Raw genomic sequence first — 14,144 nt, forward strand, 5'->3', positions numbered from 1 at the left:
AATTGAATTATCGTTGTTCATATATATAAGAAATGAAGAGTGCTTATAGAATTTTTCAGATTTGATATAGGAAACCTGGAAAGAACCATAAAACTCAAACATTGCTTTCGATGGTGAAGTTATTATAGTTTCTACAAAATTATTGTTTATATGGGACAATAAGAGAGATCATAAAATTTTTAGGACTTGACATAGGCAACCTTGAAATAATCATATAACTTCACCATCCTCAATTCAAATTTTCCGAACTCAAAATATATTGAGTGTCCAACAAAAAATTATTCCGAATGATATGGTGTACTTAGTAATACATTCATTTCGAACCGTTTGTATATGCGCATGCTCCTTGACATGCTCCAAGGTTAGATTTTCAGAGGCATGCAGAACTCATAATTATATGCTACGACAAAGATGAGTTCTGTGGTTTTGTGCTTGGACGATCTTTGGCTTATGGTCGATAAACACTAGCAAAATAATCGAACTATAGTAAAACCAATAATGATTGAGAGTAAAGTGCGTTGTCATATCTAAATTTTACGTTACCAGTTTATAGCAGAATCAAAATATAGTAAGCAGTAGTGAAGGTTGTGGCAAATTATAGATAATACACAATACTAGTACGATTAAAAGGTATTATTTATGACAAAAATCAGTAATGAGCTTGTAATGAGTAATACTTATACATTTCCTGATTACTGATCAGTTAAAATTCATTATTTTCTGTATAGTGTTAGATATTTATTACAACTAGTGGCAACGCTGTACGCAACGATATTTCTGTCTTTGTCACTTTACCGTAACTTCCATCTCATCGTTGCAGTCCTCACTAATGTACTTGCAGCCATGAGCGTATCATTGGTTTGTGAATTATACAGCGTGAATTGTACGTTTTACAGTTAAGTTAGTCAGCAATCGACGTGTTGTGATAACAATTGGTGAAAATAATAGTGCTAATAAGTGTTTAAGCGTTACATAATTATATTTCTACACCGTTCTCAAACTACTCAAAAAATGGGAGACATGGTCGGGCCTTCCACGTCGAAAAAGGTAAAACGTTCGGAGTCTCGGTCAGTAAGAGAAAAACAAATTGTACTGCGAGTATTTCACTGTCTTGAAGAGATCATCAGCCACCAAAAGATGACTTTGTGCATATGTGCTGTAATTCTACGTGTGTACCTCCGAATAACCAACCGGGCATTTCTACATCATTAAGTTCTACAATTACAAAAGATAAATTAGTTGATATGTGCTCTGATTATACCGGTGTACCAAAATCATCGATTTACAAAATACTAAGAGAAGCAGAAATTCATGGGGACGTACAAACGCCAAAAACTAGTAGCGGACGAAAAAAAATCACAGTTGATGAAGAAGCCAAAACCAGTATACGCAGAACTATTCATAGTTTTTTTTCAGAAATGAGCTGCCCACACTACAAACAGTTCTGGAGGCACTTAGCGATCATGAATTGGTCCCAAAAATGGGTAAAGAAACTTTTAGGAAACTTGTACACGAAATGAAATTTACGTGAACGTCAAGAAATAATAGCATGGAGAAGAAACTATCTAAGAAAAATTGACGAATTTCGGAAGCTCAAAAAAAAAATTGTACTTCATGGACGAGACATGGGTTAACCAAGGACATACGGTCAAAAAAGTATGGCAGGATGGTAATATAACAAGTGCACGACAAGCCTTTATTGAAGGTTTGTCAGTTGGGTTAAAACAACCATCTGGAAAAGGTAGTCGTCTGATAGTTACGCATATAGGAAGCGACAGTGGATTTTTACCAAATGGTGAATTAATATTTAAATCTAAGAAAACAGGCGACTATCATGAAGAGATGAATGCGGAGGTGTTTGAAAAATGGTTTGAAGGCATCATTCAACTTGTGGAACCCGGGTCTGTCATCGTCATGGACAATGCCCCATACCATAGTCGACATTTAGAACCATTACCGAAACAATCATGGAAAAAAGCAGCAATTCAAGAATGGTTAATTAATAAGAACATCCAATATAACAAAGATAGTTTAAAGGCAGAACTACTTCAGCTAACAAAATTACATACAGACAAATATAAAAAATTCGCAGTGGATGAAATGGCGTTAAGTCGTGGACTTACAGTTTTAAGGTTACCACCATACCACTGCGAATTAAACCCAATAGAATTAATCTAGGCGCAAGTAAAAGGATATGTGGCACGAGAAAACAGAACATTTAAATTAGTGGACGTGCAACATCACCTACAAGAAGCTATTCGAACTGTTTCTGCAGAAGACTGGAAGAAATGCATGCAGCATGTTTTAAAAGAGGAGCAAAAAATGTGGGACGTAGACAACCGTATTGAACACAATATTGAACCAATCATAATTCACTTTGATGATAGCGGTAGCAACAGTGTTGAATCTGAGGTTGAAGATTAGACGAAAATTTGTACATTTACATTTATATTATATTCTATTATCAAAAATTTGTAATTTGTATTTTCTAGTTTTCTAGTTTAAGTTACACAATAGATATATATATATATATATATATATATATATATATATATATATATATATATATATATATATATATATATATATATATATATATATCTATATATATATATATATATATATATATATATATATATATATATATATATATAAATGAACCATCTTTCATTTGTTTTGACACTCTGTGAACTAGTACTGTATTGAGTTAGTTTCTGTTTTCATAACGACTACATAATTCACCTAATGACTACAACGATTAGGTAAATTACGATATTGCAAAGTTTTAATGAAATAAATAAAAAATGTGTATGAATATTTTAACTAATTGTACTAAGAATTTTTCTTTCATTCTTAACCCTCTCAAAAATTAATAAGCACGCCCCCGATTTGCTGTCAACTGGGCTTACTTCTACTCTCAATCATTATTGGTTTTACTATGTTCGAGGACAATAATATTTCAGTAGTATATAATCAAACAAAAATATTCACCCATTCATTTATGAATCCAATGATTTATTTGATTAAATTCAAAATTGATCCTGTGACGCAATCAACCTTTCTGGAAATTGTGAATTTCATCAAAATGAAATAGATCATTGCACTGAATCATCAAGCAATTTGATGACGATAAGATGGTGTTTCCTCATAATTCAAGAATTATCATTGAATATGTTGATGATAGGGAGTTTCCCAACAGAAAGATTAGTGATATAGAATATAAGTCCAAATGGATGCAGCACCACTTTGCCAAAGAATACTTCATTTCAAAAGTTACGGAGAGTCAATTGCCGTATCGAAACTCTGTATTCATCAAATCATCATTCAACTCGAACTATTTGGATCTGTTGAACGCCAAGTCGCTAGAACGTTCCTGTAAATAGTTCTGAAGCATAGGTACTGTGGTAGTATGTCAACGACCGTACTGCTCGAGGATAAGACTTAATGAATCCCACGACTGGTGTATCAATTATTTGTACTATGACAATTCATTTAACTCAGTCGTTGCACAGACTTCCGAGGTATAACCTTCTTTTCCTTGCAGTCAATGCATATACCACTGACGATGTCTGTCCAGTAGCAATTAACTACGCCCTACCAGCCCGCGTTTTCTCTTCAATGATGGCTCTGGTTGTGAAAGCCTATGTTCTTATATCGTTAGAGACAATTTAAATAAATTGTGGATCCCAAAAATTTTATATATGGATTAATAAATATTTAATAATTGAGTAAACACAAAAAATATGTTTATTTATTAAAACGAGTATACCAAACAGAATATTACTATTTATTTCTGTTTGAAATAATTTGCAAAACAATTCCAATGAAAGTCAGCGATTTAAAGTTTGGCAGCATATTTAGATTTCAAACGATTTTACAATAATATTATTGTTGATCTTGATGGCCCTTTCTATGACCGTTGCTTCTCATTCGAGCGCATTTTGCAGACTCCTCCTGTTCATAGTGAATAGAAGCTTCGTCCGAGGGCGCAATGCTGCAATGCTGCTACCCTGAGTATTTCATTTACTTTTATTTAACACTTGGCTAACCTTTCGATGTATCCAATCGATGGGCCTTAATATAGCCAACAAAATATGAAATTTGAATACACATAGTGGCAAGTGGCAACATTGGAAAAAAGTTTAAACATTGAAAATTTTATTTAGGCCGGAAATTTAGGTAAAGTCTTGGAATTGTAACAATACCAAACATAAAAAATGGTTCACCGACTAGAAGAAAAGTTTTTAAAATATCATACCTTCGCATCACCAGCTAAAATATGTATCGTCATTTGTATTTCATTAGTTTTAACCATATTATCAATGTACATTATATTTACTTCTATAATACCTAAGAAATCATCGACCCCAATTCAAGAAATATTCATAGAAAGCAAGAAAAGGGCTCATTTCAGAACTAGTTCGAAATTCCTCAGTGTGACACTGGATAGTTTTGTAATCGCTATGGGTTTTAAGAACTTCAATACAACTAATATGAAGCTGATAAGAATGATGCAGTACTTATCCCCTGGATATCTTAGAGTAGGAGGAACCTTAGCCGATAAGTTATACTTCTCAACTAGTGACCAAATAAATGAAAATGTTCAAAACTTCTATGAAACAATGTATGATGAGGGTCTCAACAATTACAACATTCCAAACTATACCATGACTGATTTGCAGTGGTTACAACTTACAAAATTAGCAGAAAATGCTGGTTTAGAAATATTTTTTGACCTAAACTCTTTAATCAGGTTTAGGAATGGTTCATGGGATTATCGAAATGCTAGAAATCTGATTGAATTTTCAAATTACCATAAACTAAAAGTCAACTGGGAACTTGGGAATGAGCCAAACTCATTTGAACATAAATTCAATGAAGTAGTGAATGCAACACAAATGGCCCGAGACTTTGCATTGCTTAGAAAGATCTTGAACAAATATCCATTCTACAAAAATTCATTGTTGATTGGACCAGATGTAACTCGACCTCAAAAAAATCACAAAGAGAGTGAACTGTACTTGGAGGAGTTTTTACAAAATTCAGTTAATACCATTAATGCAATAACGTGGCATCAGTATTATATCAATGGTCGTACAGCTCAAGCACAAGACTTTCTGAATCCGAAGATTTTTGATTATTTGAAACACCAAATAAAAGATGTAAAGGAAATTGTGAAGTCTTCACCCAACCGAAAAGCAGACGTTTACTTAGGAGAGACTTCGTCTGCCTATGGTGGCGGTGCACCAAACTTATCAGATTCATTCATTGGGTCTTTCATATGGGCAGACAAACTTGGATTAGCTGCAAAGATGGGTGTGAGAGTAGTAATGAGGCAGTCCATTTTTCATGGAAACTATGCACTTTTAGATAATAATTATGACCCGAATCCTGATTGGTGGCTTAGTGTACTTCACAAGAAATTAATTGGAGAAGTAGTTGTACCATATCATACAATTACCTCACCATATGTTAGACTATATGTATATTGTACAAAAAGGGCTTTATTTGAAAGACGAAATAATTCCATAACAATTATGGGAATGAATCTAGTTGACAATGTAGCAAAAATCAGAATAAATGGGCTTCTTTCTGATCATTTTGAAGCACCTTCAGAAGTTTATAGTTTTGAACTAACATCTGAAGCCCTACAGTCCAAGTCAGTTCTTCTGAATGGCAAGCCACTGAAGATGTTGCCAAATAATACTTTGCCTATCTTTGTGCCAGTTTTAAAGAGACTGACTCCCTTTGTTACAATGTCTCCACAATCTATTGCATTTTGGGTGATACCAAATACTAATGTTATGGCATGTTTGTAAGAAATTGTAGTTTCTTTGTAGATTGTATATACTTTTATTTATTTTTAAAATGTATGGAGTCATGTTAAATCATATTATATCAAAATATATAATTGAAATAATGGACAGCCTTTGTTATTCTTTAAAAGATTAAGAATGTTTTTAAATAACAGGCTGAAGTACCCATAGATATGTGTGACTATACATCAAAATAAATTAATTCTCTCACAAAAGATGCTTTATTCCATATATTTTTGTTTGTCTTTTGATAAGAAGTAAATATTTTTTTGTCTTTTTTCCATGTAATACCATTGCCAATCAAAAAAGTGACATTGACATTTCAAAGTGACATTCACATTTCAAATAATTCAAGTGAAATATTTGTTGAGTGTAGTCATCGATATACTACCTGTCCAAGATAAAGCGGGCTAGCAGGTCAAAATAGCAAACGTGAGATATAAAAGTCGGCTGAATCAGGAAAAAGTTGCCCATTTTAAAGCTCATTCAAATGTTTTGAGATTTAGAGGATTCCGATTAGTTCTGGAGATATTAGAAAAATAAATATAGTTAAAAAAAACTAAAAGACATGCTTTTAAAGAACATTGAACTAAAAAGTTAAAAATATTTTTTTAATAAACTTAAAACAATAACGAACGAAAAATACTAGTATTATTGTGAAAAAAGCGACGACTGATACAAAAAATATGGCACAAAGCGCCCACGCTTTCTTCACAATAATACTAGTATTTTTCGTTCGTTTTTGTTTTAAGCTTATTAAATAAATATTTTTAATTCCATATTCTTTAAAAGTGCGTTTTTAAACTTTTCAAACTATATTTTATCTAAACTTTGGGATCAATCAGTTTAAAAAGTATATTGTTTAAAAAAATGACCATCGATATTTTCCGATTCCGGAGAGGCGCGCAAAAGAGGGTTACAAATAAGGTAGCAGGCGCGCGTGTTAAAAAAAATATACTTTTTTAATTCGGTCAAATACAAATCCCGAGCATTCAAACGGGAATAAATATGAAATGAAATGGAGAGTTACAAACATACATACAGGTGAAGCTAATAAAAGCGTGTTGATTAAAATATACTTTTTTCAAATGAAAAAATACATGTAAAGTGAGTTCGAATTATATCAAGGAGGTTACGTACAGCGCCATCTGCTCGCGAATAGATCAAGCAATAATGTCGATAATTCTGGAGTTACAAACATACATACAGGTGAAGCTAATAAAAGCGTGTTAATTAAAAAAAAAGGCCAATTTCATTTTAATTTTTTTCTGGCGTTATTCAAGACGATTTTAACAAACATAAAACACTTTCTAATTGCCACTTTTCAAACTGTAAGAGATGACATTTACATATTTTATTCAGACACTTCGTCTCAGAAAAACAATCAACCATGTTACTGTTTTATTCTGACCGGAAAAAAGAATCACCGATTATAAACTAATCACACACGTAATCGAAATTTCCTGAATTTTGAAATGTCACTCAAACAAGCTCTACAATGGACAACTTTTTTTTATAGAAATAACTTTGTGTCTTACGGTTTCTGATTCTCCCCTGATTCTCTCTCTTATTACCTTAATCGACATAACTTACAATTCTTTGGATAAACTAATTGGAAACTGGTAGAATGGATGAAATTTCTAGTATAGCTTTGTCACATAACTGGGATGTTTGTTTCTTTAGAAATTATATCAGTAGCTATTCGTGGCAGTTCCAATAACTGCAATGACTCGGGAAGTGATAAGCAAATATTGAAATGAATAATAATATACAGTGTGACCCATTTAAAATGGAACCACCCCTGTAGAATGTGCATTTTTCAATCAATCTCAATTTTTTTTTTATTGAAATATTAGGCATGAAAAACTGTATCTTGACACTAACTTTCACAATTTTAGTTTCATTTCCAAGGCACTCTACGGTTTTTTTTGTTTGTCAAAAACGGCAGAAGTTTATTAGGCAATTTTTGTTTTCAAATTTGACTACACCACTGGATTCGTAGTCGTTATAAATCAAAACTGTCAAATTTTCATTAAAAAATATTTGTTAACAACGAAGTTACAACAACTTCAATTTTGGAAACAAAGTATTTGTTTGTAATTTTTATTCAGATTATAGACATATTTGAGATCTGACAACACTGTCATCACCAAGTAGAACACCAGTGAATTTGTACAGTGAAAATCCGAAGTCAACAGCTCAATGCGTTCTACAGTTATAACTCCTGAAAATATGGTAATGTGAGAGATTTGTGGTGCAATCGTTTTGTAATAAAAATCTGACTACGCCACTGGATTTGTGGATAATATTCCCTTAAAATCATTCATTTGAGTGTAGGTTACGAGAAGTGAAAATTAAAATAAAAATTGAATAATTGAATAACAGAAAATTAAAAGTTCATTTTCAAGTTACGCAGTAGTAGACCAAGTTCAGAATCTCATGTCATGGGATCTCCCAATTGCGCTTTTACCAAATCTTGATAGAATCTTGAAGTATTAATGGTCATACTTGTAAGCTTTTTGGAAGTTTCCCAATAATAAATAATAGTACTTTTGTAACAGCGCACCTGGAAAATCACATTTTATGAGATTCTGAACTTACTCTAGGTTCTTCTATAGCTGATGAAAACAAAATGTATACAAACAAGTTTCAAAGTATTTATTCAACAATTAATTGCCATTAAGAAAAAACTGATACTAAAATAAACATTGATTTAAAACTAAACATTCAAATTATTGTGGCTTCTACCAAACCTCCATTAAGTTCAATACATTTATCGTATCTCTTCCGAATATTGTTTACACTATTTCTTATTTGTTGAACTGTAATTTCGGCACAAGCTTGTCGTATCCTTTGCATGAGTTCAGCTCGATTCGTTGGTCTTGTTCTGTATACTTTTTGTGTCAGAATACCCCACAGAAAAAAGTCTAATATTGTTAGATCAGGCGATCTAGGTGGCCATTCAATTAAGTCACTACCTCGTCCTATCCAATGATTTGGAAACTGGTTATTTAGCCACTCTTTAACAATCCTCGAATTGTGCACGGAACAGCCGTCGAGCTGAAAATATAAATTTACTTGTTCCGCAAGAGCCATTTCATCTATTTCGTCCGATAATTGGTTATTTAGAAATTCCAAAAAATTTTGCCCGTTTATGTTTCCATCAAAAAAATATGGACCTATTATTCTATTTTGTAATATACCACACCAAACGTTAACTTTTTCGGAATATTGACTTTTACAATTTATGATCCAGTGCGGATTTTCCGTAGCCCAATACCGAGCATTTTGCGATGAAACTACCCCATTGGTGCTGAAAGAAACTTCATCACTGAACATTATGCAGTTTAAAAAATTTCTTGTGTTCAGGTACTCGCCTTGTGCCCACAAACAAAATTCCATACGTTTCACTTCATCACCTGCCTTTAAAGAGTGAAGAAATTTAGGTTTAAATGCTCTCATTTTGTTTTGTTTAAGACATCGTCGAATAGTCTCTCTCGGTAAGTTTAAATCCAAACTGGCGACTCGTAAACTTCTGTTTGGGTGGTTTCTAAAATAATCTAAAACAGCACCTTCGTTTAAATTTCTTCTTCGGTGATTATTTTTTAAAATATGTTTGCTGACTGCACCGGTTTCTTTAAATGTTTTGTTAATTTTACTGACGGTGCTTCTGTCAATGGGAAGTCGATTTGGATGTCTGTGATTAAATATCCTAGCTGCTTCTCTTTCACTATGATAATTGTCCCCAGAAATTCTCACAATTTCAATTCTTTCTTCTAATGATAATTGCAAAGCCATTATTAAATGCACGTAACTAACAACTATTATTTTATTTATGATTAACTGTCAAAATCACAGCCTAATGTTGATTTATTATAAAACCTTTGCATAATGAGTTCAGCTTCCTCAAATTATTGATATCTCCTCTAAAAGATTGTTTTAGCTGAGTTATGAAGAATTTACAGGGAACAATTTTTGTCCTGCTCTCTGTTTTATTATTGAATAAATGATTTCCATGTTTTAAATCAATTTGATTTTAGCGGCTATGCGGAAGAATGTACTAAGTACTGCATAACTTGAAAATGAATTTTTAATTTTCTGTTATTCTAGAATACACTTCTCGTAACCTACACTCAAATGAATGATTTTAAGGGAATATTATCCACAAATCCAGTGGCGTAGTCAGATTTTTATTACAAAACGCTTGCACCACAAATCTCTCACATTACCATATTTTCAGGAGTTATAACTGTAGAACGCATTGAGCTGTTGACTTCGGATTTTCACTGTATAAATTCACTGGTGTTCTACTTGGTGATGACAGTGTTGTCAGATCTCAAATATGTCTATAATCTGAATAAAAATTACAAACAAATACTTTTTTTCCAAAATTGAAGTTGTAACTTCGTTGTTAACAAATATTTTTTAATGAAAATTTGACAGTTTTGATTTATAACGACTACGAATCCAGTGGTGTAGTCAAATTTGAAAACAAAAATTGCCTAATAAACTTTTGCCGTTTTTGACAAACAAAAAAAACCATAGAGTGCCTTGGAAATGAAACTAAAATTGTGAAAGTTAGTGTCAAGATACAGTTTTTCATGCTCAATATTTCAATAAAAAAAAATTGAGATTGATTGAAAAATGCACATTCTACAGGGGTGGTTCCATTTTAAATGGGTCACACTGTATTATTCAAGAAGAATATAATTATGGGAAAAGTTTATACGATTTGTAGGCGAGTATTGTAAATCACCCTTGTGAATATTTGGCCATTATGAACTATCTAACGGGCCTTCTCACAGGTCACTGTCATTTGAATCATCATATACAGAGACTCTGACTGTCGGAAGACTGTGTATGTCGCCGCTGTTTGGAAAATGATGAAGCAGCATAGCACATACTTTGTGCTTGCCCCGCTGGGGACCAAATCAGATTTTCAGAGTATGGCAGTTCCGTACTCTTACCATCTGACCTGAAAGACCACTCACCATACAAACTAATCGGCTTCGTTAATTACCTGGGTTTATTTGGTCTAGTGTGAATATGTTTGAGCCACAATAAACCCTTGTGGGTTGCGATATCGTTATTTAAATGAATATCAATATGAACGTTAATAGATATTTGGAAAGAAAGGTTATGATCTTTCTACTTCTCCATCTTTATTCCCATATTTTATTGTGTGAAGATGAAGAAGTAGAAATCCAAAACCTCTCCTAAAAATATACCCCATTCAATTCAATAGAAATATTTGAATAATTTGTTAGGTTAATCGCAGGAATAGAATCAATGCCTAAATTGAATTCTGACTGAGTAAAAATTATTTGATTGTTGGCATAGGAATTATAATTATGTACTTATATGGAGCTTGATATTTTTTAATTGTAGGTATCTATTTTATTTCTTATGGAGTCGTCTATGTAACCCTCAGTTACTGCTGATAATTTCCATCAGCCAGGGCGTTTCAAACCCAGTATGTTACCAACTGATGCATCAACTAGTAGAGTGGCAGAAGATTTGTAAAAACTATGCCCGGAATACTTTTCAGGATTTGGTAATTTCAAAAAAGAAACAACACATTTTCAATATTACTGAAAATAAAGAAGATTTTCGGTTATCCTCGTATAACCCCAGGACCGAAAATGCTGGATTCAATTTTTCAGTAGCATTCAGTAGTGCCCAAACTTTTCCATATCTCAATCTACCCTCTATCACACCGTTTCCGAGATTCCCAAGCATACACCCGAATTTCAACAGCCCTGTATAATAGAAACAACAGAGCTTGTAACCTAAATTCTCCTTCACTTTCCCTCCGCGTTTACTATGTTCCTAATAGTCATACATGCTTTCCAGAATAATTTTGAATTCAAATATACACTTTCTATTTTCCAGGGTCCTCGTGGAAAACCGGGAATCCCCGGTCTTCCAGGCAGTGAAGGCCTACCAGGTACAAACGGCAATCCTGGGCCTCCGGGCCCGAAAGGAGAGCAAGGAACACAGGGACCGCAAGGTTCAATCGGATTTCCGGGAGCTCGAGGTATTAAAGGCGATGAAGGAAAACGAGGAAAGCGTGGCGAAAAAGGCGAAAGAGGAGATAGAGGAATAGAAGGTGAAAAGGGGGAGCCTGGGGCAAAGGGAGATGTTGGACCCCAAGGACTACAGGGAATTCTGGGATTGGAGGGACCTGAGGGACCGAAGGTGAGATTGTTTCAATCAATCGAGAATAGTTTATTTCCCAATAAATACAGTGTTTGTCACATAGTACTTCCACTAGGAGTGTGAGATGAAGTAGTGAAGTTATCAAAAACTGGAAAGAGTTTTAGATATTAGAGCATTAGGCTTTTTGAAATATTCTCAAATATACAAGGTAGTGATTTTTTTTTTATGAAATAAAATATATATTGCTTTCCATATTCGGATTCCGTCAGGAAAGTACTTAAAAAGTTCAGTATTTTATAGGAATATACCGATCGGTTTAAAAGTTATGCCAAACATGTGTCAGTAATGGTCCCTATTATCAATGAAAATTTATCTGAAGGGTACTTTATACAGACTTTCACCTTGCAATGTTTGTGTGTTACTTCGGGTCAAATCTTGCACTGAATTTCGAAACACTTATCCACCATTTAACTGAAATTTTGCAAACATGTTTAGTTTTTCTTATTCTAATATGTTATTCTATATACAATATGGCGTACCGCCATATTGGATATAGAATCCCGTGATGTGGGTGTCAAATGAAAGGATATCCTCCGACATTTTGATTGAATTTATTATTAATTAAACTAACTCTATTTCATATTTGAAGAAATATCTAGTTTTCTTAAAAACCTGTTAACAGTCTAATTTGTCAAGGGATTTGACGGTCCGAGAGGGGAAACCGGGCAAATGGGACCTCCAGGAGAAAAAGGAAAAGAGGGGTTGCAGGGTTTAGCAGGATATCCTGGAACGATGGGTGAAAAAGGCGACAAAGGAGCTACAGGAAGAGCAGGTCCCGATGGAGACAAGGGTGACAGAGTGAGAGAAACGAAAACAACCTGAAATTCCATAAAATTTCAATAACACTCCATATTTTAGGGTCATCCTGGGCTGGCTGGGGAAAGAGGCGAGATGGGACCAAGAGGATTCAGAGGAGCAAGAGGTCGACGTGGTTCTGATGGCCTCCAAGGCCCCAAAGGAGACACAGGCCAGCCCGGACCTCCCGGTCCTGAAGGGGAAGTGGGTCCCCCAGGACTTGAAGGGGCCAAAGGATTCATTGGTTTACCAGGTGCTGCAGGTCCGGCCGGAAAAGATGGAGCTCCAGGTATGCCTGGGGAGAGAGGTCCACCGGTAAGAAACGAAAGCCTATTTTTTGGGTTTGATATTATCTTTAAATTTTGGTTCAGGGAGAACCAGGAAAAACAGGTCCTGTTGGAGCTCCCGGCGTCATTGGACCTCAAGGACCTGCAGGGGAAGCTGGGCCAATAGGTGAACCTGGAACTCCTGGGTCCCCCGGAATGCCCGGAGAGTCAGGATTTCCAGGAGAGGCGGGCAAAGAAGGTTCTCCAGGACCACCGGGTCCTCCTGGGACCCCAGGACCAATGGGACCAACAGGCTTACCTGGGTTCCCAGGAGACAGGGGAAATAATGGTTTACCCGTAAGTGTAAAAACTTTTCAAAAGTTTCACATATTGAATTATATATTCTGTTTGAAAGGGAATGCCGGGTTTAAAAGGGGACATGGGCCCCATGGGCTTTCCCGGTGTGGTTGGTGAGAAAGGTCAACAAGGAGAACCAGGAAAAGATGGCCCACCAGGGCCTGAAGGCCGTAGAGGGCCTACAGGGCCGCCCGGACCTGGTGGGGCCAAAGGAGAGCGGGGTGAAGCTGGTTCACCAGGTAAAACTAGAATAGTTGAACCAATTGTTATTAATAATTTCAGATTAGTAATATTTCACATATAACAAAATTTGTAGCACAATATGCATAGAAGATGAAGATATAGATAACTATCGCCAAATATCATTACTGAGTATTCTATCTAAAGTTATTGAAAAAATAGTAGCAAATAGAATTATTGTGTTTCTCGAAAAATACAACATTCTAACCGATCATCAACATGGTTTTAGAAAAGCTAGATCAGTTGAGACTGCTATTGCTAGAAAATTCGAGTTTATTTACAATGAAATCGATAAGCGGAAGTACGTAGTTTCAATATTATTTGACTTGGCTAAGGCGTTTGATTCAGTAAATAGTGACATAATGGTTAGTAAGTTATATAACATTGGCATTAGAGGGTTCCTTCTGGAATGGATAAAAATCTTTTATGGAAGATAGGAAAATGGTAGTGA

At 34.6% G+C, this 14,144-nt stretch overlaps 2 protein-coding genes across 3 annotated transcripts in view; both read left to right on the forward strand.

Annotated features, from left to right (window-relative positions):
- Window positions 1–14,144, forward strand: part of LOC111502276 (uncharacterized) — an 89,785-nt gene that overhangs the window by 65,105 nt on the left and 10,536 nt on the right. For both annotated transcript variants that reach the window (XM_074182411.1, XM_023156305.2), the window contains exons 14-18: window positions 11,709–12,014; window positions 12,672–12,833; window positions 12,894–13,145; window positions 13,202–13,453; window positions 13,512–13,692. In XM_074182411.1, coding sequence (XP_074038512.1) covers window positions 11,709–12,014; window positions 12,672–12,833; window positions 12,894–13,145; window positions 13,202–13,453; window positions 13,512–13,692 — 1,153 coding nt within the window. The remainder of the gene's footprint in view (window positions 1–11,708; window positions 12,015–12,671; window positions 12,834–12,893; window positions 13,146–13,201; window positions 13,454–13,511; window positions 13,693–14,144) is intronic.
- LOC111502285 (heparanase) lies at window positions 4,107–6,031 on the forward strand. The gene has a single exon (XM_023156319.2). The coding sequence runs from the start codon at window positions 4,218–4,220 to the stop codon at window positions 5,817–5,819; it is 1,602 nt and encodes a 533-aa protein (XP_023012087.2). The 5' UTR covers window positions 4,107–4,217; the 3' UTR covers window positions 5,820–6,031.

Source organism: Leptinotarsa decemlineata, unplaced genomic scaffold (assembly GCF_025532065.1).
Source record: "Leptinotarsa decemlineata unplaced genomic scaffold, Ldec_3_MD MMD2_tig00026328_RagTag_RagTag, whole genome shotgun sequence".
Taxonomy (NCBI): domain Eukaryota; kingdom Metazoa; phylum Arthropoda; class Insecta; order Coleoptera; family Chrysomelidae; genus Leptinotarsa; species Leptinotarsa decemlineata.